The sequence below is a fragment of the Ictidomys tridecemlineatus genome, chromosome 10, assembly GCF_052094955.1.
Source record: "Ictidomys tridecemlineatus isolate mIctTri1 chromosome 10, mIctTri1.hap1, whole genome shotgun sequence".
Classification (NCBI taxonomy): domain Eukaryota; kingdom Metazoa; phylum Chordata; class Mammalia; order Rodentia; family Sciuridae; genus Ictidomys; species Ictidomys tridecemlineatus.
In genome coordinates this window covers 38,085,764-38,110,470 of record NC_135486.1, presented here as the reverse complement: position 1 = coordinate 38,110,470, position 24,707 = coordinate 38,085,764, and the positions used below count along the sequence as shown (strand labels likewise).

The 24,707-nt window shown below is 40.8% G+C and overlaps 1 protein-coding gene across 3 annotated transcripts in view; it reads right to left on the bottom strand.

Moving 5' to 3' along the window:
- The window catches only part of Hhat (hedgehog acyltransferase), a 316,410-nt gene that overhangs the window by 214,138 nt on the left and 77,565 nt on the right, over positions 1-24,707 (bottom strand). For all 3 annotated transcript variants that reach the window (XM_078022761.1, XM_040278701.2, XM_078022762.1), the window contains exon 7: positions 22,334-22,505. In XM_078022761.1, coding sequence (XP_077878887.1) covers positions 22,334-22,505 — 172 coding nt within the window. The remainder of the gene's footprint in view (positions 1-22,333; positions 22,506-24,707) is intronic.

The window sequence follows — 24,707 nt, the reverse complement described above, 5'->3', positions numbered from 1 at the left end:
TGCAGCCAATATGGAAAGCAGTATGGAGATTCTTTGGAAAACTGGGAATGGAACCACCATTTGACCCAGCTATCTCACTCCTCAATGTATACCCAAAGGACTTAAAAAAACAGCACATTACAGGGACACAGCCACATCAATGTTTATTGCAGCACAATTCACAATAGTTAAACTGTGAATCCAACCTAGGTACCCTTCAGTAGATGAACAGACAAAGAAAGTGTGGTATATATTTGTAATGGAATATTATTCAGCATTGAAATAATAAAATCATAGCATTATATTCTCCAATTCCATCCATTTCCCTGCAAATGCTAAGTGAAGTTAGCCAATCCCAAAAAAACAAATGCCACACCTCTCTTATATAAGGATGCTGATTCATAGTGGGGATGGAGGGGAGCATGGGAGGAATAGACAATCTTTAGATAGGGCAAAGGGGAAGAGGGGAAGAGAGATGGGGATAGGAAAGATGGTGGTATGAAAACACAAATGGTGTGACTCTGCTTTGTGTTCAACCAGAAACATGAAAAACTGCTCTATTTGTATAATAGGAATTGAATTGCATTCTGCTGTCATATATAACTAATTCGAATAAATAAAATTTAAAATGTTCTACTCAGATCTTTTAGTCACAGCAGTGAGAAATCTGACTAAAACAGTGCTCTTAAAATGGCATGATTTTGTACTCAAAAATTCCTTTATATTTCTCTTATTCAACCTAAAAAAAAGAAAAAATCTTTTATTTTAGCATTGAATCATCACTGTACATTATTTTGATGTGACCAAACCCATGGCCAACAACAGAAGAGTGAATAAAAGATTGTAGTCACTTGTTGATTCTCCTCACGAATATGCTCAGAGCACTTCCTCTGTGCCAAGAAAACAATGATGAGAGAAAGACACCGTGACATGGAAATTACAATCTCAAAGTTTGGATATTAATCAGAGCATTTAACAAATCCATTTCCCAAATTGGCTCCAGTCTGATTACATGTAATCAAAGTTAAAACATTAATTATTTCACCCTTAATATCTTAGAGACCTAGGAATATCCACAGAATGAGTGTTCTTTTCTTTAACCCTTCAGAGCACCTCACCCCTTTTGTGAAATTGTACTGAAAATATCAAAAATGGTCAGACTAAAGCAAGAAGATAAGAAAATTGTTCTAAGCAAGAAGACAGTGTTCTGTAGCTTCAGTTCATCTGCCATACCAAGACACTCTTCAAAATCAGGGTGCCAGAATTCAGAAGCACTTGGAGTGGCTAAAAGCTCACATGCCTTTTCCACTAAAAAAAATCTTAAACAGGGAACAAAACAGAGTGCTAGATTTTCAGAAGTTCTCCACATACTCAGAGAAAGAAGGGAAGACAGACAAGAGCTCATTTCAGGCTTATATGATCAGAAATGAGCACATACATTCATGCAGGCAACACATGGGAAGTCACCAATGGTTGCTTTCCATCACAGCTGGTCACTGGAATGGTAGAAAGACATATCTCCTAGTACAAACGTGGAGAGAGAGCCTTGAAGGGTGTGGCTTAGTAGGTTGATGGTACCCCACCCACTGGCTGCCTCAGGCAGAAGCCCAGCCACCATCCCCAGCTCTACCTGCTCCCCCCAACCTCCACAGTCAGCCAGTTAGAAATGCCCAGTCAAGTCCACTTCATGGATGCCTTAGCTATGGGTCTGGGTCTGTTAGCACAGACTTCAATACGCTGTCCTGGTTCAGGCCATCACTCATCTGCCCATTTGCTTCAATTTTGTTTTGTAACACAACACACATGCACGCGCACACACACACACGCACGCACACACACACACACACACACACACACACACACACAATTTTAACCATGCTGAAATTTCAGTTCCCAAGTATGCCTCATTTCATCTTTAGATTTTTCAATACTGGTCCCTCTTCCAATAGCACCTCTTCCCCAGTCTTCAGTCTCTCATCTCCCTATCACTTGTTCCATTTCTCATTACCTCTTAGACATCAATTCCTCCTAGATGTCTTTTCAGATCCCTCTGGACTGATTCGGGTACTTTTCCTCTGCATTTCTACACTGGACTCCTATCACCAAGGGATCTACATTACAACTGCCTGTCTAAACCACAATTTAGACCATGCTCAGAGGCCACCCTTGACTTCTTCATCTTTACTACCTTCTCATCTCAACCAAAGGATCTTCCTGCCTCAGCCTCCCAAACTGCCGAGATTACAGGCATGCACCACCAACTAATCGTTCATTAGAATGGGTAATGCCCAGTTCAACTGTGTCCATGAGCTTCACTTTGCCACTGGGCTCCAAATCTGAGCAGACTCTGACCCAGGCTAGACCATCACCTGCTTTCCATCTGTCTCCTAGGCCAGACTTCTCCAGACCAATGCACTAATAGGTATGGCCCTCAGAGGAAGCAGGATACAAATGAGCCAAAGACTGTCAATTTATATTGGCCCCTACCTTATTTCTCCACAGTAGACCAAGACTCAAATATATAACAGTCTACATCAGCGGGTTTTGGGCCATTTAGAGCCTGCCTGCTTTGCACTCCTTGCAACTATATCCCATAGATAAGAGAAAGCTCAGAAGACAGAGGCCGAGGTACTGCTGCCCTTCTGAACTCTGATCCAGCCTCCCCGCTTTGCTGGTGAGTGACAATACTGAGCCACATGATCTCCCTTAGGGGTTTTCTTGCCTGCCTCTCCTACGGAGAGATGCCCCCATGCCATAACATCTGGCAGGGCTCATGTTTCATAGAACTTCCCTAAACACCACCCCATCAAAGCTTAACCCAAATAAAGCTTTGAGTACTGCCACCATTTGGACCTGGGTCTTTGCTTCTCGATTACCCCTTAAATTCCTTGAACACCCCCCACCCAGAGGCAGAAACCTGGGAATTTATAATCTATGTAGTACCAGTTGTTTGGGGGGAATTTTGTTGTTGTTGTTTTGTTCTTGTACTGGGAATTGAACTCAGGGGCGCTTGACCACTGAGCCACATCCCCAACCCCATTTTGTATTTTATGTCAATTCAGGGTCTCACCAAGTTGCATAGCACCTCACTTTTGCTGAGGCTGGCTTTGAGCTGCGATCCTCCTGCTTCAGCCTCCCAAATTGCTGAGATTACAGGCATGCACCACCTTATCTGGCCACTTGGTAATTTTTAATCTGTTTTGTGCCCCTAACTTTAAATTTATTATCATTGGGTTTAACTGGTATTACTTTTACAACCCGATCTTTACCTGTAGAATTCCACTCCAACAATTCAGAATGGCCTCCCATCTCTCATGACCCTATCTCAAATCTTACTGGGCTGTACACCTTAGATGTTGAATGTTTTCCCCAAAGGACTGTGTGTTAAAGGCTTGATCCCCACCAGGAAGTGGTGGAACTTCCAGGAGGTGAGGGATAGTAGAAGGTCTTTAGGTCAGTGGGTGTGTGTCCTTGAAAAGATTGTGGAACCTCATATCTTCCTTGTTCTCCTCTGGCTTCCTGGCCATGTCTGTCTTCTGTCACTAGCCTCTAGCTATGGTCATCAGTGCACTCCACAATGTACTCCCCCCCCACTGTTGCCATCTGGCAGATCTAGAGGCCCAAAGGAATAAATATGCCAAAATAAAACTTTTCTCTTTATAATTATCTCAGGCATTTTATTACAGCAATAGAAATCTAACAAACTTTCTAGCTCTGATCCTTATTTTCTTGTCATGGAAGACAATTTGGGGTGCTGACTTTATCGGTCCTATACTATCTTTGTAGACCACAATCATGGCAGACAACCCTGGGGATTTCACTTTAGTCACAAATAGTATTAGAAAAGGGTCTCTAAAATAGATTCCCTAGAAATACCTAGGTCCCATTCCCAAGAGTTTATAGCCCAAATATTTACAACAGAAAGGACACTAACATGGCTGGAGACAGAATTGGGGACAATGAGCATAAGAGCACATGGCATTTATGGTCAGGCTTATAGCTCAGTAGAAAAGGAAAGTGATCTGTTAGCAAATTAAAAAAAGACGATGACGACACAGGATCCTATTATGCTATGACACTAAGTAAGCCCGAGATCCTACTAAAAAATACTGAAAGGAAATAGTTTATACTGATGGCCTAATACATTTTCACACAATCAACTTCAGTTGTATGATGTGAGACTTATTTTTGGATAGTCATAATGGTAGTAAGAAATGTCAACATACCTTAAGTAATAACTTTTCCTTTGTTGATATTAGCCCAAGTTTAAGCTTTGGTCACATACAGTTCATGGAAGAATGACATTAACTGAAGAAAAGCAATTATAAGTGCAAAGGACAGAAATCCTAGTTACCTCAAATGAATATTGTAGGGATCTGTTGAATTGGTTTCTATCTACTTGTCCCCCAGTCTGCATAACTTTCTGAAGAATAAGGTACTATAATGTTAGCACCAGTCTTTAGCTTTAGAGGCATCCGAATATGACAAATATATGCCACAGGATGTTTGCTGCTGGGGGTTCTTACCCTAGGAAAAAGACCCATAGCCATCACTTGACAATCAACACCTGGCCTCCAGTTTTTAGTAGGTACTTACTTCCTTTTCAAATGTCAGACCTGAAAGTGCAACCCAGGGCAAAGGGGACGCCCTTCCAGATTCCACAGCAACACAACTGGAATTAAGAGAAGGTGTTTTCAGTTCCTCATGGGTCTGCTCACAATAGAGAGCCTAGGACAGATATGAGATATTCAAACAGATCATATATGCATATATGTGTATAAACACAAATATATACACACACAAATACAACATACACAGGGATACACAAATTTACCTTAAAAGCAAGCAGTGAACATGGATTAGGTAGGTCTGCAGTAGAGGACAGACAAGGAAACATACCAGGGAATAAGGATTTGGAAAATAGAGCAAGAAGGGGTACATAGACCAGACTTCCAGTTCAGAAAAAGTCTATAATTCTGGGACAGAGCTGCCTATCTAGCCAGCAATGCCAGATTACTAGACTAAGGGTAAATTACTTCTGATCTAAAGGAAAAGTTGATCTTTTATTTTTCTTCCTCTATGGCATTTTCTAAGAAACTAATTTATATTCATAGTTGCAAAAACAAAAATTTTGATTTCTCAGTGGTGTCTCACAGTTAAAAGACATTTGAAAATAGACATGTTAACAGATGGGTATCCATGCTCTGTAAAATTTGTCTCATTCTTCATTTATCCATTCAACATATATTTGTGTGTCAGATGCTAAGTTTGGTGAAGCTAACACTTCCATTTTTGCCTATCCAACATCCACTTGCCCTTTCTATCAGAATCCCGATTTTGCTCAAGGAGCAGTGTACCTTCTGTAAAAATACCTCCCAGGATGCTTTGCACCTGGGAGTGGCCATGACCCAGATTGAGCTAGTAATTATCTCCATAGGACTGCCAGGGAAATTGTTTTCCAAAAAAAAAAAAAAAAAAGGAAAATAGATTTGAAGCTCATTTCTTGTCATCCTAGTCTCCCTTCCTAGAATACATCATGATGCCCATGGGTGAAGAAGCCACCTTGAAACCACAGGTTGCAAACGGGGAAGCAGAAAGCTGGAAAGAGCCCAGGTAGTAGCTGCTCTAGGAACACTGACCTGCTCACATCATATTGTGAGAAAAATCAACACTTTTGGGTGGTGGTTCTTACTGTAGTCAGCTTTCTGAAATATGTAGCCTGCCTGGGGATACCACAGGCAGCAAACAAAAACTCTGCTCCTAATTTTAAGAGCCTCACTCTCACAAACTAAGGACTAAAGCCCAGTCACCAATGAACTTCAAAGACAGAAAAAAAAAAGCAAACAAAGGAGAAAACAGGAGCCTGGAGAAAGGAACTACACAAAGAAAAGAAAGTCTGTCAAATGATCAGAAGATACTGTGACCCTGACAACAGGATGTTATCAGAGAACTAGAGAACTCTTAAAAATTAAAAGCAAGAAAGCTAAAAACAAAATTAATAGGTTGAAAGAGTTTAAAATATAGCCTATAAAACAGGAAAGAAAAAACTTTAGGAAATTAGAGGACTCATCAAGAAGTTCCAAAACTGAATGAAAGAATGAAAGAAAACTCAAAGGGGAAAAAAAAATGAAAGAACCATGGGCAAGGTAATTCAAGAATAGCATCCAGAATTTAAAATTCGTTTGTTTGGAACAACCTCTGAGCATCCAGTACAATAGATGAAAGTAGTCCCAAACCTTTTCCAGGATATGTCATTATGAAATTTTAAAACATTCTAGCCATAGAGAAGATTTTAAAGGCTCTCAAAGGAGGATCAAAAGTCAAGTTTCATACGTGTGTGTGTGTGTATATATGTGTGTGTGTGTGTACACACAAACACACACACACACACACACACACACGGAAATGGAATGGCCTCAGAATCAACTGCAACAATCCAAGCTAGAAGGTAAGAAAGCAACATTCTCAAATCCTAGATGATTTCCGACTCAGAATTCTACACCTAGCCACACTGTGGAGCGACATAAAGGATTAAAAAGCATTGTCAGGGGCTGGAGATATGGCTCAAGTGGTGGCATGCCTGCCTGGCATGTGCGAGACGCTGGGTTCAATCCTCAACACTATATAAAAATATTGTGTCCACCTAAAACTAAAAAATATTTTTAAAAAAGCATTGTCAGTAACAAAATTTAACCTCCCAACCATCCTTTCTCAGGAAGCAACTGAAGGAGGAGCTTTGCCAAAATGGGAGAGCAAATTTTAAAAAATACATCAACTCCAATAAGTAAAATTTCAACCCAAGAAAGAGGCAAAAGGAATATCCAGGATAATAAAGTTTCCCTGAACAACTGTAAGTAACAGGCCTGGGGATCAATAATCTAGATGGAGACAGAAATTTCCAGAAAATACTAGAAGATAAAAATTGATAGAGTACTTAATCTCTGAACACACTCAAAGGAGATGTGCTTACCTGGGAGAAAAAGTGGAGATAAATTAATGGACACACAGAAAACTAAAATGAGAAAAACTATTAACTTTGAGGAAACGAAAACACTGCAGTAAAGGAAAATCATGAAAAATACATTAGCAGACCATCTTATTATAAGCATTACATATTGATCTAACAAAAATGGAAAAAAAACTATTGGAAAGGTGGATGTATAGGAAGCACGGATCTGTGAAAAAAAGAATTTAGAGTGAAAGCAGGAGCAATTGTTGTGTTAAAGGAAAAGGAGATAACCTGGTGATTGGGTGAAGGGTGATTGATTTTTTTAAAAAAATTGTGAACATTTGTTATTGCTTTTTGATTCCCAGCACTGATTCTCCCATTTTTTGGGAATTCCTCATCTTATGAGTCTCGTTAGTATAACCTCTCTCCTGCTATTGGGGGGAAAAAAGGCTCTTGCTTACCCAGGCTCTCATAATTTACCTACGCTCTGCCAATTAGCTGGGGACACTCTGGTGGCAGTACACAGTAGCCAGTGCTGGTGGTATTCATGGTGTAAGACAGACTAGTGCCCAGTACTATCTGGGGGCAGTAACATCCTGACACAATGAAGTCTGTGTCACAAGTAGGAGTTTGATTCCTGGGGGCATAGCCCCAAATCCCATTCTCTTTGTTCAGATCCCTGTGATTGTATTAAGCTACGCTTTTTCCCTTTTGAAAAAATCTGGTTTTCTGCATAAATCATCCAGTTGGTTTCTGCTCTTTCCAAAGAGGAAGCTGGTCCAGAAACTGATACCAGCATAGCTGTCAGCATTATGGTCACAAAAATTTAGAGAATCTACATTTGTTCACTCTGGATTCTTTGGAGCTTAAAGGTAGTGAAAAATCCAGATGCTAATAAACAGACTCTGGAAGTTGCGGCACGCAGATGAACTATTCATAAGATGTTTGATCACCCAGAAAGAAGCCTCAGTAAGACTCCAAGTAACCAAGTGAGCAAGTCCACAGAACATTTCTGTGGTGAACACTGACACTACCCAGTTCTCCCATCATCATGGCACCCCAGCTGGCCAGCAGAAACCCAGACAGTTAACCTTTACTGGAGATCGCCTCTGTTCCAAGGAAGCTGCCTCACCCAAGTTCAATACCTTTCTAGGGCAGCCTGCACCTGATCACCAATTGATATGGAAGGATAGAGGCCTCCCTACTGCCACTCCAACTGGGACAACTCAACTTCCTACAGGATCTAGTGAAGAAGCTTCCATCAAGACTACACCACATGCGCTTTTCCCTCTTCCCAATCCTGCTTTCTGTCCTTCCGCTGCTGCTGACCTCCAGAGAATTCCTTAACACGTACCTGCTTGCTAGTCTACCTGGAGAACCATTTTTTGGTGTCTTTAATTCTAAGAAGAGTAGGAGAGGCTGGTCGCTTTCAATTTCCATGAAATGTTTAAAGAATTATAAGGAGAATGATAGGATCAAATCCCTGAATTTGGGATGGGTGTAGTGACCTGTAAGCCCAGCAGCTCAGGAAGCAGAACCAGAAGGGTTACGAATTCAAAGCCAGCCTCAGCAATAAGCAACTCAGTGAGACCCTGCATCTAAATAAAATACAAAATAGGGCTGAGGATGTGGATCAGTGATCAAGTGTCCCCAAATTCAATCCCCAGTACCCCCACAAAAAAAAAATCCCTGAATTTATGGCTTGACACCAGAACCTTCTATGACTCTGCTATAAACAATCTTATAGTCATAGGGCTAAGAAAGCAAAAATAAAATGTTTGATCACTACTTTATTAAGCTCCAATGCCAGCTGAATTCCTACCTTTATAAGGTATCCATAGATTAGGATCCCAATCTAGAAGTCTCAAAAAAATAAAGTAGGGATGTGCGATACTTGAGACCCTGCCTACCTAATCCTTAATCAGCATTCCTTGACAGCAGTAGCAACCCCTTTCCCTAATAAGGGCTATCTGGCCTTGCCAGGGGACACTTTTTAATGAAATCACTTGAGGAATTACTGTGCAAGAAAAGCATATTTCCCTTATCCCTCTTGCTCAGCACTCTTCACTGTCTAGAAATGGACCCCAGCATCCCCTAAGGGGCTTATTATAAGGTTTTCATTCCCAAAGCACAATAATATTTTTGCTACTGTACATGGACAAAAATATGGATGGGAATCGATTCTGAGGATTCTAGTTGGACCAAATAACAAATGTTAGATTGGATGGAGTTATTGACATGGACGCATTTATAAGAAATCCAAGATTGCTTATGGCAGCTAGAAGTGGTACCAACTGAGCACACTTGGTAATCCAAACTCCAAAGCTCCCTCTATGTGGCCGAGATGTCAGAAATGGAGAAATCATCAAGGAAGTAATAGAATGATTTCAGGCAATAAGAATGTCAGAGTGGATTCATCACTTGTGACCTGCTAACTATGCCCTAAGAGAGCCCAGATACATACCATTCACCAAGACTGAGAAATATTTCAGTGCAAGGAGTCCAGGCATCTCAAATGTGCCAACCAGGCTATTCTCTAGGCTAGAGATGCTGCTGTGGGACATTGAGGGTCTTCATTTCAATAGGAAGACCAGACTGCTTAAGTGATAAAAACACATAGTGGCACTTAACCCCAAGGTAGTGTGGGCATGACTAGTCCTCTATGCCACACAGCCAGCCTGGTGGTCAGAATGCTGTGAGCCATGGGGAATTTTTGGTGAAGCATTATCATAAGGCTCCTCGACTTTGAATAGATGAGGGCCGAAGTCACTTACCTTAGAAAAGTTACTGAACCTCTCCATTGCCTTGCCCCATACCTATAAATACCGTTTGGTCTTATAAGGATAAGACTATTACCTACTCATAGGGTTGTGAGAATTTGATATCAGTTCTTAAAGCCACATGTGTAAAGTACTCAGTAAAGGTTAGATATTATTACTATTACTATAACTGTTGTGATTGTCATTGTAAGTACAATCAGAAAATAGCTAGTCTGGATGAACAAAGCTCAGCCAAAGCTTTGCTCACAACCATGATTATTACAACTCTGTACCCAATTCCAAGACGGGAGTCAGTTCACAGATCTAAAGCCCCTTGAAGGAACGGGAAGCCAAATACCCATTAGCAAAATCATTAATAGCACCATGAAGATAGAAAATAAAAATCTACTAGTGTGAAGCACACCAGATAACCTTAACAAGGTACTAACATACAAAGAAAAAAAAAATTTTAAATATTTAAAGGTTTAATCACCACTGAAGTTTCTAGGGGCTTAAGATCCAAGAAAAGGACAAATTGGTCAACGTGTGTCACTTATTCCTCAGAAGCACAACTATTGGTAAGCCTTAGGAATTTGGTAGTAATATACATACACACAGGCATGTCACTCAAGCTCATTTACCAGGTGAGTTTTACCTGACCACAGAACACTAGGAGGCCATGCTACCTGAGTCATCCATGATCAATTGGGAGTTACCTGTTCTACCTATCCACAAAGTCAGGCATGCTGCACAGCCCTCCATCCAAGAATACATGAACACATACATTGAGAGGAGCCTGAATTCATAAATAAGTTGAAGAAAAAGGGAACTTGCCCTCCCAGGCTGCCGACTCCTGCTATACTGCTAACCTCCTCTCAAGCCCCACCTGAGGCCCCAAAAGGATTTGATGGATGGGGGCGGGTGGGGGCCAGCAGTGGGGGTGGGGATAGAAATGAGCCATTTATTCATGCTACTCTGCAATCTCCCAGAAATGGACAGCTGCAACCTTACACGAGGCGGTCCCAGAAGCAACCAAAAAAAAAGAAAAACCTCATATTGAGTAGACTACTAAGTGGTATATTCCATAAACCAATTTTTTTCTGGAAGGAAAGTATTTAAAACTGATTCATGAGAGTCTTCAGTAGTTCCCAGGATAGTCAGGAGCACGAAAGAAATTAACTGGATGAATGTTGATAGGGTTGTTGGGGGAAGATGTCTGTAAAGGAACACCTCAGAATGAGCCTAGCAAGAATATTAGTTATTTATGTAAATAACAGAAGGACCTGTTGATCTCAACAAGGCCCCGTGTCCACCCGCCAGCCTCTTCCCACAGTCATTCCAATGCTTGTTCAAGGGGTTCATCACCAGAGTGGCCATAGTGGCAGCAACAAGGGTTTTGGGATGGGTCAACAAATGTGGATTAGCCCTCACAGAACTGACCTGACTCCCAGAAAAGCTGGGAGTCTAACTTTCCAGTCTCTGACCTCCCACATTTAGATGCCAAGTTCATTACATTGGACCATTTTTGAGAGGCCAGAGAGTTATCGTGAACATATAGGCTTTCCAACTCCACATGCTTCTTCTATCATCAGTGCCACCATCCACAGGCTCACTGTCCTGTTATCAAGTATAATATCACCTCTAGGGACCTTACTTGGTAACAGTAAGACCTGGGTACTGCTCATGGGGTTCACTGGTCCTACAAATCATCCAGAAGTAGCTGGCTTTACAAAATAGTCTGTTGAAGCACATTAGGAGGTTGGGATGCTGTCCCATGGGAAATAAAATGTGCTCTGAACCAGCAGACTACATATTACGCCCTTATCCACAGCTTAAATATAGAAGGTGTCCACATGGTAAAAGTGGCATCTCTCATGAGTACCCTCTTAATCCACTCCTAAAATACCTTCTGTTCTACAACTCTCATGTGCCATTGAGAAGCCTTACCACCCAGGAAAGAAACAATGATTCCACCAAATCAAGGGTTTAATCACCCAGTCCCTTGGGACTCCTCAGGGAGCTATGTGAACAAGTAAAGGAGATTTGTATGAGCTTGGAAGATTAGTCTTTACCGTAAGGGCAAACAGTTACTCCTACCTAATGGAGGCAGGAAGGAGAACCCGAGAGCTCCTGCCTTCCACTAACTGTGGATCTGACTATAGTAACCAAACACACATGGGACTAGCAATGCTTTGGACCAACCTCACAGGAATGGAGGTTATGGATTTAACCACTGGGTTAAGAACCCCAAATGGCAAAGGTACTGACAAAGAAGACACAGAATGATGACACACGAAAGGGAAAAGTCAGACCATCCCATCAGTAACAGACGTTAGCTCTGAAGCATGCATTCCAAGTTATTTTCTGTGTAATGTATTTTAACTTCCATTATTTCCCTTTTAATCTAAAACATGTTAGTGGGGGTCACCTCTACAACCAAGCCCACAACTACAGCCAATTAACATAATGGCAGAACTCAAGACATGGACACCCCCAGCACTGTATACAATTACATACTCATGAATTATCTCACTGGGGAAGAGGCATGCACATTTTCAGTGACATGAGCTATAGGTGTGTATTTTTCTGAAGATATCCAGCCTGCAGCACACCCCCTGCAACTATCTCTAATAAGACCTCCTTAAATCTTTCTCAGCAGACCTTGGGAGGAGCTGCTCAGTACCCCTCTTCCCAAATGTCCCTGCACAGTAACAGCACTCAGCTTCCCATCGGCCTTCAGGAAGCTACAATTACTACCACTTTCCCCACTGATTGCTTTTAAGTAGCTGAAAGCAGATGTTGTTAAAGTTACCTCTAAACTACCTTCATTCTCACTTCCAATTATTCTTTGACCAAGATTTACACTCCCCCAAAATGAACACTGCCAACCATGACCAAAGTCAGTCAGGACTTCCCATTTGCCAAAATGAAAGAGACCCTCCTCTGTCTCTTCTCTTTTGGCCTCTTGAAACTCTAACAGAACACTTCCTTCTTCTTGAGTGGGTCACAAGACCACATTTCCTCCTGTGTCAAACATTCCTGCCCACTCACTTTGGGCTCCTCCTCTTCCATCTGCCTCTTAAATGAGAATATTCAGCTGGGTCTGGTCCTTGGGAAGATATGTTTGATGCAAGTGCTGAAATAGTCCCAAAGGGGTCTGAGGTAACCTGCCTAGAGCCCAACGTGGGCAACATCCACGACTCCCAGTGCCCTGTCCATGCCCTTGTGGAGCAGGTCTTCCCAGATCAGACTCCACCAAGGCTTAGAGCAACTCTAAGCGTCTCTGGAATTTTTTTTTTTAAACCTTCAAACAGTAATATCACCCTAAAAATAAAAATACACAGGGAGAAAAATTTTATTTTGACGTCTCCAGGAGAATATTAAAGGGAATGAAAGAGGGAAAAAAAATCCAGTGTCCCTGGTTACCATGGAGCTCCTAATGTCCTCTCAATTATAGTAAGTAGTACTTAAGCTCTGATAGACACCCAACCACACTGCTCCTCCCTCTGCACCAGGAGAGGATTCAACACCTCCCAGAGTTCATGGATGTCCTCTTCCTTTGATTAACCACAAATGCATCCCACGATAACCCTGACCAACACAGCTATTCCTATTCGTTTTGTAGGGATCGCTTTCTGGAACAACATAAAGATGCATAGCTTCTCTTTGCTGCCTTATGCGAGATCTTGGATCACTAACTAGGATATCTGGCCACTCCTGAGAACACCAATCTAATGTCATCCACAAGGCATTGTTCTTATGGAATTTTTCTTTAAAGCAGCTACAGGAGTGTTCGTTAAGCATTTCCACAGTGAGCATGGAGGGAGACAGACACCAAAGGCCGAAGCGGTGTTTTCTCTAAAACAGTTCTCTGCTTGGGGGTGGCCAGAAGGGTCATTTCTGGGCAGGGTAAAACATGACTCAGTTCTAAGATCCTTGGAGAAAAGCCAGTTGTACATTTTCTTGCCCAAGAGACATCCTTTATTCTGCCTGTGCTGTCTCACATTTGATTGCAATTTTAGGATGGGGAGGAAGGCTATTACAGAAGAGAGCATCTTCTGTGATCAAGAGTGTAAAAGGGATGAAATAAAATGACATCTTCATAATTTCAAAAAGAAATTAGAGCCCATGTGGTGGGGCTCACCTATAATCCCAGCAACTCTGGAGGCCAAGGCAAGAGGACTCCAAGTTCAAAGCCAACCTCAGCAACTTATGAAGACCCTGTCTCAAAAAAAATAATAATTTGGTGATCTGGCTCAGTGGCGAAACGCCCCTTAGTTCAATCCTCTGTACAAAAAAAAAAACTAGTCAGGGTCCAGGACTTGCATGGCCTTTGCAAGCTCCTAACCTCCTCGTGCTTTATTCTCTCGCCTTCTCTGAACATCCCAAGAGTGATCAGCCACCAAACCCTAAAGCTGGGGGAAAAGCCTATGCGTAGTAAAGGGGTTTCTTGTCACAATGTGCCCTAATGCCACATGCCTGGAGAGGAAAGCCCTAGGGAGTGGCATAGAGATGGCAGGTCCACCACAAGGATAAATGAAGCCATCAGGACCCACTGGACACACCAGTCAGTGACACTGCATCAGCTGCTGCTTCTGTTTTCTCATCTTTGACTTATCCCAAATTTTTCACCTCCAAAATGAACAAAGTCAGCCATGACTTCCTGTTTGCTGCAGTGAAAGACTTCATTCTCCTGCTCAGCCTCTCGTCAGCACTTCTTTCCTCATGAAACCGTTTGCTTCCTCTTTCATTCATTCATAGCCAGTCCTTTCTACCATCCTCTTACATGTTGGCATTCCTTAAGGTTCCATACTTGGCTCTCCTTCCTTCTCCTTTGACATTTTTCTAGGAAATTCTTCACTCCCACAGCCTCAGTGATCACATATAAGCAATGGCTCCAAAATGTCCATCTCTATCACCTAGTTTCAGACTCACTCCGATTCATCTTCCTCACTGCAATCAGATTGACATTTCTCAACCCCAGATTTAATACTATTCCTCACCATTTAAATACTACCATGCAAATCTTCTTTAGCATGATCCAGAAACTCTCCATAATAAAACCCTTTGCTACCTTCCCAGAAACATGCCCCGTTTTATCTCAACTCTGCATCCAGTTCAACTTAGAACTCATCCTTCCCTGAATGCCTCAGAGTAACCCACCCAACCAAGGACCTTTGTTCACGTCACAGCCCCAACCCCTTCATTGGCTCATCCACCTGATTTCTTAGAACCAACAGATGCATCAGTTTACCCTATGATGATTTTATGACCTGTTCTTTCCCATGTCAAGAGGCAGATAATCCCCTCTTCTTTGTATGCCCTCTGACCACTGAGTCTTTGCAGACATCTATCTCAGTCCTATAAAACTATATATAAAATGAAGAAAGTCTATTTTCTGCATATGACTTCTCTAGAATGAGTCATAAGAACAAGGATGACATCCCATTCATCTTCATACCTCCAGGGCCAAGTGCAAAACCAGGCACCCAATAAATGCTTACTGAGTAGAGAAATGAATATGACAGCTCTCAGCTCATATGCTAAATACTCAAGTGCAAAGGGAATTCAGAGTAAAAATGTTTTCAAGTTTGGAAAGGGTTAATACAAAAGGCTTACTATCTGGAGTCAGGATTTGACTAAGAATGCAGTACTGGGCAGCTGTGGTTGTGGCTCAGTGGTAGAGCACTTGACTAGCCTGCGTGAGGCTCTGGGTTCAATCTGGTACCACATAAAAAAAAAATAAAAGGCATTGTGTCCATCTACAATTTTTAAAATATTTTTAAAAGAATAGAGTGCAGGTTGGCAAAGAGGAAATTATTAAGACGGTGACTGTTTTACTCAAATCAGGACACTTTTGGAGGAAAAAGCAAATAGATATTATGCCAAGTCGATAGATCTAAAACAGATCTTTAAAATGGAATGTAGTCACCTTACAAATTACGATCCCAAAATTGTTTTAAGAATGACATGAAACAGAAGTTTTTCCTGAGTGCCCCTTATGTTAATTTTTTAAATTTCCAAAACACCGTACTGCTATTTTGCATTCAGAAATGGATGAACATTACCGGTTGCCCAAACAACTCCCTTCTCCAGTCCTCAATGTTGAGAGTGCAAGTTCGTTCATTTGTCTGACCTCTTCCCCATGTGACCTAGAAGAAATTCCTGGTTCTCAGCTAATCACAGGCACGCATTGCCTTTGTGGGAGCCCGAATACAACATGGGTGGGGGTATGACCCAGTTTGTGCCATGAGCCACCAAGAAGGCTGCTGGGGGACTTGGGAGATTTGCCTTCTTACAAAGAGGCACAGGGGACTTGCATTTATGGCCAGATAGCAGATTACCCATCCAGATAACCACCCCTGAGAACATTTAAATGTTGGATAAAATATTTAAAAGCAAACTTTTAAATATATAACCAGCTATTTGGAAAATGAATAAAGTCCTTGGAGGGCAGAAACATAAAAACAACCCAAGCAGAAAGATGGGTGAGCAGAGCTGCTCGTCTTTGCCATGGTTGCATCTGTCAGACCCTGAGGCCCTTGACTTTACATCAGCCACATGTGAGGATTGGCAGCAACACTTGGAGCCCACATTACAGAGGAGCTTAGGATGAGATTCCACAAAAATCTAGATTTCCAAAGGCCAAAATTCCCATGACCCACATAGCCCCAAAAACCCAAGCCAGAACTTTAAAGTAGCACCAAGGTGCTAACACCTCCAGGGACCTGGCAGAAATAAACCTCCTCTGGATGCACATATTCCAAATCCAGATGCTAAAGAATGCCAAAGACAAAAATGGCAAAGAACATGAATTCACAATCAGAACCCCTAGAACATGGGTGAAAATTGATAGTGAGATGGAGAGTGAGACTAAGATATTTTAAATCATCTATAGCTCTAGAACACAAAATGCTTAACATGTTTGAAAACACAGCTCTCCTTATCTGAGTTTCACATTCATGTTTTTGATCAACCATAAGTCAAATATTCAAAAAAACTGTTTCTGTACTGAACATGAACAGATTTTTTGTCATTATTTCCTAGATAATGCAATATAAATGCTATGTATATAGTTTTAGGAATTATAAGTAATCTAGACACGAGTTAAAGGACACATGAGGACATGTGTTGGCTATGTGCCATTTTATAGAAGGAACCCAAGTATCTGCAGATTTTGAACTTCAAGGGGGAGTCCTGGAGCCAACCCTTCCATGGATACCAAGGACTGTTTTATGCATACACATATATCAATATGTATGTATACACACAGGAAACTGAAAAAGACTTTGCAAATATGAAGTACCAAAGTACCAAAGAAAATTCAAATAATTGATAATTAAACACAAAGATAAATCCAAAATTCAAAAATTAATCTCAAATATCAAAGCAGTAATGATCACAAATTTTGAACACACACTACTTCAAATAGTTTGAATGCAGTATATACTCACTTAGTATACATTATAACAGCAAAAAGAACTGAAATTATTTCTTATAAAATGCTACTCAGTGGTTATATTTTGAGTCATAATGCTAAGTGTAATTGTGAGACTATTTTATGTATAGCATGAGTAGAACAAATAAGTCAACAGTTATGTAATTAGGAACAGAAATTCCCATTGATTTAAAGTAAAAAGGCACAAACAAAAATCTAAGGAGCTAAGAAACAGTAAGTAAACTTGAATTTAAAATATCAATACAAACTCGTGGGAGTATATTTTATGGAAAATATTTCTAAGTCTGTGCACTGAAAAGGCTCCAAGCAATCACACCCCTATAGCAATGAAAACTCAGCTCTCGGCTCCTAAGTACAGTCTCCGAACTAAAAAGAACCAAAGTTTCTCTGGAGATCTGGCAGATTCCAATCCTGGACCCAGGAAAATCCAAGGTGAGCACTGGGACATTTATCATTCCAGAAAGCAAGGAAATGCTCAGAAGCAAATAGAGGTACAAAGAGAACACAGAGATGCCAGCTTGACCACCTTTGGGACCATTTAAGCATAAAAATCAAAATGATTTTGTTTTAAACGTAGTTATTTTGATTTTTGATGCTTAAAACAAAATCATTTGGAAAATTACCACTGGATGGGAGCATTTCACTAACTTCTTACTTTGAAAAAATATATATTTAAACTGACATTACCACACATTTGCCCAGTCTTAATGAGAAACTATTCAAATCCAATTTATAAGGGAAAGTTCTGTACAGAACACCAAAACTGTAATGATAGATTTAGACGATCAGCATTTCCAACTCCAGTGGGGGAAAAAACTGATGCAGACATGGTTCATTAAAGGATGCAAAACCTATTCAATAACATTATTCTAGGCTATTGAGGAACAGGGTATCACGGCGCACTAAATTAACATCATGTGATAAGTGCCAATGGCAAGGGGATTAAATGTATCTTTACAAGGTTGAGACCTGCAGGTGATGTAGCTCAACATGCAGGTGATGTAGCTCAGCAATGCAAACAGCAGAGACGACCTGACATTGTATGCTTCTCAAAAATAAATGAGGCATATAGCATCCCATATGAAGTGATTTTTCAAAAAATAATTAAGTTTTCATACAGCAAATCTCTAAAGAATATAGACCCAACTTTCAGTTTACAGAAAGCAGACATAATATAAAAACAAATTTGAGAATAATGAAACAAAAAAAAATATCCTATATATAGGATATTCTGTAAGATCACAGGTATGGATTTTTCAAAAAGAATTATTTTAAAAAGTGGTTGAACTATTAAACCTTGAGGTAAACAAAAAAAAAATCAAATCAAATGATGCATTTGGATAGAGTCTAGGTTGAGAAAATAGCCAAAAACATTTGAGATAGAAAAATATAAAGAGACTAGATATTAGTTATGATACATGTGATACATAATTGAGATTAGAAAGGAGAACATAGGAAAAATGTTAATCTATCTGATGGTTACATCATGTTTATTATGTAGTTCCTGAAAACTTTCTAGTGTTTAGTTAAAACTTTTAATAAAAATTAGGGAAGAGCTCAAGTATACACTATCACCTCTGAGGTAGCTAAAAATAATTTAAAAATCCATTAAGCATTTTGATATAACTTTCAGTTTATAAGAAATATAGGTCAAGGGAGGCTAAGCTAAATGGCCTCATTAGGAGGCATAAGGTAGAACATCCTGAAAGAAATGGCCTGGTCCAAGTTGATGACATAGACTATCTTAATGTAGCACCATCCCTTTCTAAGGACAGAACAAGTAGAAACAACAGGTGGTACTACTTACCAAATAGAATATGAAGGATGTTTGGGGTTAACTGGTAAAAAAAAAATCTAGATTGTCTGGACATCAGTTAAAAATTTAATGTGTAAAGGTAGAGATCATTTGAATCTAGTTACAAAAATATATATTTATATACACACATACACACCACACACATATATACACAGAACATAAGCTTATTTGGGAGCACTGTATATGAGGTATTAAAAAATGAAGAAGCATAAGATTTTATCAGATGTGACCTTAGATACAATGCTCTCTGGATAGATACAATGCTTTCATTTTTAAATTATGGATGACCCATATTTTTTATTATCTACAATGAAAATGTACATAATAACAAAAGTTTTATTTTTAATAGATTTAGAAGAGAATGTCTTTCCTACCAAGGTCACAAAGACTTATTTTAAAAGACCCACCTCCCCCGCCAAAAAAGGGCATGAAGTATGGAGGAAATTTTACCAATACTATTGCATTAAAATAAGGACTATTTATCAAAAGACAACAGTAAAAAGTCAAACCACAAACCAGAAGGATATTAATATTTGCTGTACACAAACTTTAAAAAGATGGTAACAGAATAAATAACTCCTGTGGCTCCATTAAAAAAAATCTCAGAAAAATGAGCAAAAGTTATTAATGGTCACACCACTGAAGATGATTAATCCGAGTCCTATAGACCTATGAAAAGATGCACATGCTCATTAGTAATTAAGGAAATGCAAATTAAAACTATGAGATCTGATTCAACACCCACATTTTTTTGAAATTAAAAGCCAATATCAAGTGCCAAGGAGAATTTCAAGGGGCAAAACTCTTGACACTGCCAAGAGGAGCATTAATTCTTTTAACCAGCTAAAAAAGTAACTTGGTATTACCTTGTAAATCTTAACATGCATACTGCATACAACCCAATTCCATTTTTAGGTGTATTTATTACACTTTCACGAACCCTTGACAGCAACTCGCCCAGTCAAATGGGGATTATTTTCGGTTTTGTTTTGTGGTACTAGAGATTGAATCCAGGTGCATCCTGCCACTGAGCTAAATCCCCAGCTCTGTTTTTTGAGACAGGATCTCACTATGTTGCCGAGGTTGACCTTGAACCCAAGATCCTATTGCTTCATCCTCTTTAGTAGCTGGGTTACAGGTATGAGCCACTACATCCATTTCAGTTGAAGTTTCTAAGCAGCATTTTTTCATAAATTATTAAGTCAGCACTTCGCTGGTGCATTAAAGTATTGCTTTGTGATAGTTTACATACATACATATATACACAAACACACACACACCCCCCACACACAAAGTGCATTTCTTACTATTGGCCATGTACCAAAGAGTTTGCTACATGGGGGAATTCTTGCATGTAAGCCCCAAGAAACTCTCAAATGCAGAACACGAAATGGCAAACTCAAATGTTTCCAACACATAGAACAGATGACTTGTAGTACACAAATGCACAGGGGTGCTCCACAACAGTGATATTGAGCACTCTGTGGCTACACGTATCAACATGGGCACTTCTCAGAAACCATTGTGGGGGTAAAAAAATAAATTTAAAAAGTCAAAGAACACAAGGGTGGAGATGTTACTCAGCCGTACAGCACTTGGCTTATCCTGCGCACAAGATCCTGGGTTCAGTCCCCTCTATGGCAAAAAAAAATGGACCTAATGTATATGAAGAGGTCTTAAGATATGTAATCTTAGGGATTTGACTGTGGTCAAAGTACAATGAAAGGAAAGGGAATGATAAACAAAACCAAAAGTGGCACCAGGAGATCGACAGGATGGGATGATACAACGGGCCTCTAGGATTCTGGTTAAAGCGAATGGTAAGAAGTAATCATTGGTAGCATCTGCGTTACCAAATTTACCATGCCTAGTGCTGATCTTAGGTGTAAGTCTTATATGTAGCAACTTTTCCTTACTATTTAAAGCCCCAAGTTGTTTTCCATTACTCAGTTTAAAAAAAAAAAAAAAAAAAAAAAGGACTCCAAAAGAAATTCCTTTAATTTGGATGCTCTACAACCGATTTAGTCTAGGCTATTTAACCCTATTCCATTTGTCTCATCATTAAAACCTGACAGTATCAGCCCCACCTACAAAAGATCTAGAAGGAACTCAAATGCTCCAAATAAATGATAGAGAAATGCTAATCACTCCAATTTGATCAGTATGCCTTCAATATATGTACTGACATCACATCATGTCCCATAAATCTGTAGTTATTACACACTAAAAAAAAATTAAAAGAACCTTCTGTCAAAGAATGCTGTAAAAAGCTGCACAAAGCTAGTTTTTAAAAAAAAAAAAATCTACTGGGAAAGAAGAGACTCATTTAAACTGTTTGGCATTTTTCAATCCTAAAAGGTTTTCTCCTTAAAACATTCTGATTAAGCATGTGCAAAACCAAGGACAATCAAGATTTATAAATCTATAAGTCACCGAACAGATAAAACAGGCTTCTACTCTTGCCCTTGGCAGGGAGCAGCTTAATCTGCCTGGAAGATCACACACCCCCAGCTGTCATTAAAAACTAGAGGTCAGACCACAGGCAGAACTCGGCCACCGCTGGAGTTCTCCAAAGGAGCAGAACAAGGCAAGGAGGAGAGGTAGTTCTGAACAGGGCAACACACTGTTGTTTTGGCCAGAGGAATAAAGGACAGGTTTCTTTACAAATTCTATACCGGAGGCTATGTCCTGCTGAGGAAATAAGACTTTCGCCCCACCTTGCAGGCAGATGGAGAGAAGAGGGGTAGAGAAGAAACAGGCCAAGGGAACACACATAAGTGCACAAACACACCCCTTACTTACCCTGTGCACCAGACACTATGAATATACCCTTAAAGCGCATTATTTTATGTAATCCTCAAAACTCTGCAAAGACAAGTCTCACTTTAGACACGAGGATGCTAACACTCAATAAGACACCAAAGCCCATGATTGGCTGGTAGACTGGGGTTCAAACCTATGTCTGTCTGATGTTAAAGCTCACACTCCTTTTGTATCTCACACAAAAAGAAAAACAATGACTGTAGAATAACACAGTCTTGGAGTGCTTTCTCTTAGAATGGACTCCAAGGCTGCCCCCAGCAACTCCTGCTCTCTAATGCCAAATGCAATGCAGCCACATATCAAGATGCACACCCTGCTAAGCTGGGTAGGATTCTGCGACAAGGAGGGGGTCACTACATTCTTCACTCCCAGGCCACACCTCCAGACACAAACTTCTCACACGTATAATTTTAGCCACAAGAGGGAAAGGTTTAATATAAAAGGTTTGTGCAAAGCCACAGCACCCTGAACCTCTCCCACCCTGAACCCACTTAATTCTGAGGCCAACCTCTTGCGCTTGTCCTAGCAACAGTGGTTTCCACAATTACCTAAGGTCCAAGAAGAGACGGTCTCCAGAAGAGGGATGCTGCTGTAGATGGCATGCATGTACATGAGGTGAGCCATCAGCTCGGCTAGCCCCCACCAGCAGAGAAGGCGGCCCAGGCCCCGGGCAAGGACACAGAGGCTGTCCCTCAGGGAGGGGAGTTCTTGCTGCTGCATCTAAAATGGAAACAAAGGAGAAGGTGGTATTAAATGGTGCCTTGATTTCCAAAACCTTCAGATAGTCCCTTCAGTGATGTTTTTAATAAACTGCTCAAAAACTGTTGCCATTTCTGCTAACAGAAGGTTGGGTTGGGTTGCCTTGGAAACCTTTTTCTTGGGTGAAAATGTCATATCTGAGCTGGAAGACTGTCCCAGAAAAGGAATAGGGTGGAACCAACCAACAAGCTACCTGGCTGGGAGGCAGCGCTTAGTGTATTTTGCCCCTGAACCCCCACCCCGGGGACCTTGGCATCTGGGGAATCTAGGTGTCAACCTATCTGTCTTCTTCCTACATTCACTCATGTCTGTAGAGTCAGGCCAAGTCAGGAAGAGGCACCAGCCGACAAGAGAAAGAGTGGGAGCCAGCCTGAGAGAGAGAAAGAAAGATTAAGTATAAAGATATTAAGTGTGTGTTATTTTACCTAAAGTTGTTTTTGAAATAAAGTCAACCTAACAGTGATATGTGTCCTGCTCAGCAGCAATATATTAGTTAAGAACACAAGACTTTAGAGTCTAAGTCAAGGTCCAACTGTAGCACAAACCATAGATCTGTGTGATCCTGAGCAACCAGTCTTGGTTTCCTCACATGGGAAGAAAAAAAAAAAAGTTGTCATGAAAAAGCACTTAAGTACTAAGTATAGCACTTAGCATATTGAAAGCACCAGGTAACTGACAGCCTTCATGTACCTTCTTCATGTTCTCCCCTCTGGAGTTCTAGAACACCAGCTTCAGGGCAGCATGAAGAGAAAGAAAGTTCATGGCCAAACATCAAAGGTGAGAGAGAGAGGTGTTCATGTTGTTCAGAGAGGAATTACAGTCCCACTAGCCCTTATCTGAAATGCTTGGGACCAAGAGTATTTCAATTTTTCAGATTTTAGACTATCTACACAGACTCTACTAGTCGAGTGCCCAGTCTGAAAATCTGCCCCAAAACTTTCAGATTTTGAAGCATTTCAAATTTGAGATGCTCAGGCTGTGCCGAGATTATCCTCAACATATGGGGATAATACACGGGGCGGGGGGGACACGACCCACAACACCGCATCACAGTTCTACTAAAGCAGCCTAGTTGTGAAGTCTCATCTACTGCACAAGCAATATACAATCATCTAAACTGATTCTAGAATTCATAAACTTGCTACCCAATTTGACGTGAATTCAATGTCATCCTTATATCACCATATAAACACACACACACACACACACACACACACAGAGAGAGAGAGATAAACCAGAGAGCAGGTAAGTAGTTTTCTGATCTTACGAGATCTCGGGTCTACTGGGCTAGAGGCTGCCTTGAGATTCCGAGGTGAGGCCATGCCAAACAAAAAGCTGAACCTGCAAAAGGGCTGAAAGAGGAAGTAGACTTGGCTTCACTTCTGACATGTGGGGCTCAAGACGCAAGTAAACCAGAAAGGCCAACCTAGCTGAGGACCCCCAAGATGCCACCTCAGCTTCTCTCTCCCCTCTAACCACCAAGTGCAGCAGCTGGCAAAGGGAGAGCTCTAGGCCAGGAAACTTATTAACATACAGTCTACCACTTTCTCAAACTGTGCTACACCAAGAAACCATGCTAAGAAATCCTGGCTGGCTCGGTAGCATTACAGTTAGTAGAAGAAAGGACTTTTTCCATTTGCCATCTGTTTGGCTACGCCCTGGAGAGCTCATTGGTTTATATCTTGTTCATGTAAACTCACAAAACAGGAATTTCTTTGTCTCCCTCAGTTCACCTCAGGATGACATTCTGTCCAGCCAAACCAGACTGAATTGTTAGGAAACAAATGGCATCTGCTATTAAAGGATTCACCTGGCAGGCTTTGACCTGAACAGCCCTATTTGGAAAGGGGTCTCCAAGGAGGAGGATTACCCTGGTACTTGTAGTGGTCAGAGGTAGCTGCAATGACAGCTGTACAACAATGACCCAGGGCAGACCCCCTTTCTGGGCATAAACCAAGAACAGTTTCACGTCAAAATTCACCTCCAGCACACATGCTCTGAGAGGCCCTACAAAGTCCACAGCAACGGACCTTCAAGACAGTCGATCAGTACATCCTCAATGCTGTAACAACTATCTGCCAGCTCATTAATACCTGCTATTTGAGAAAAAAAATATCCTACAGTAGAGGATTGATCCAATATGACTGTCCTTTGGTATTAGAG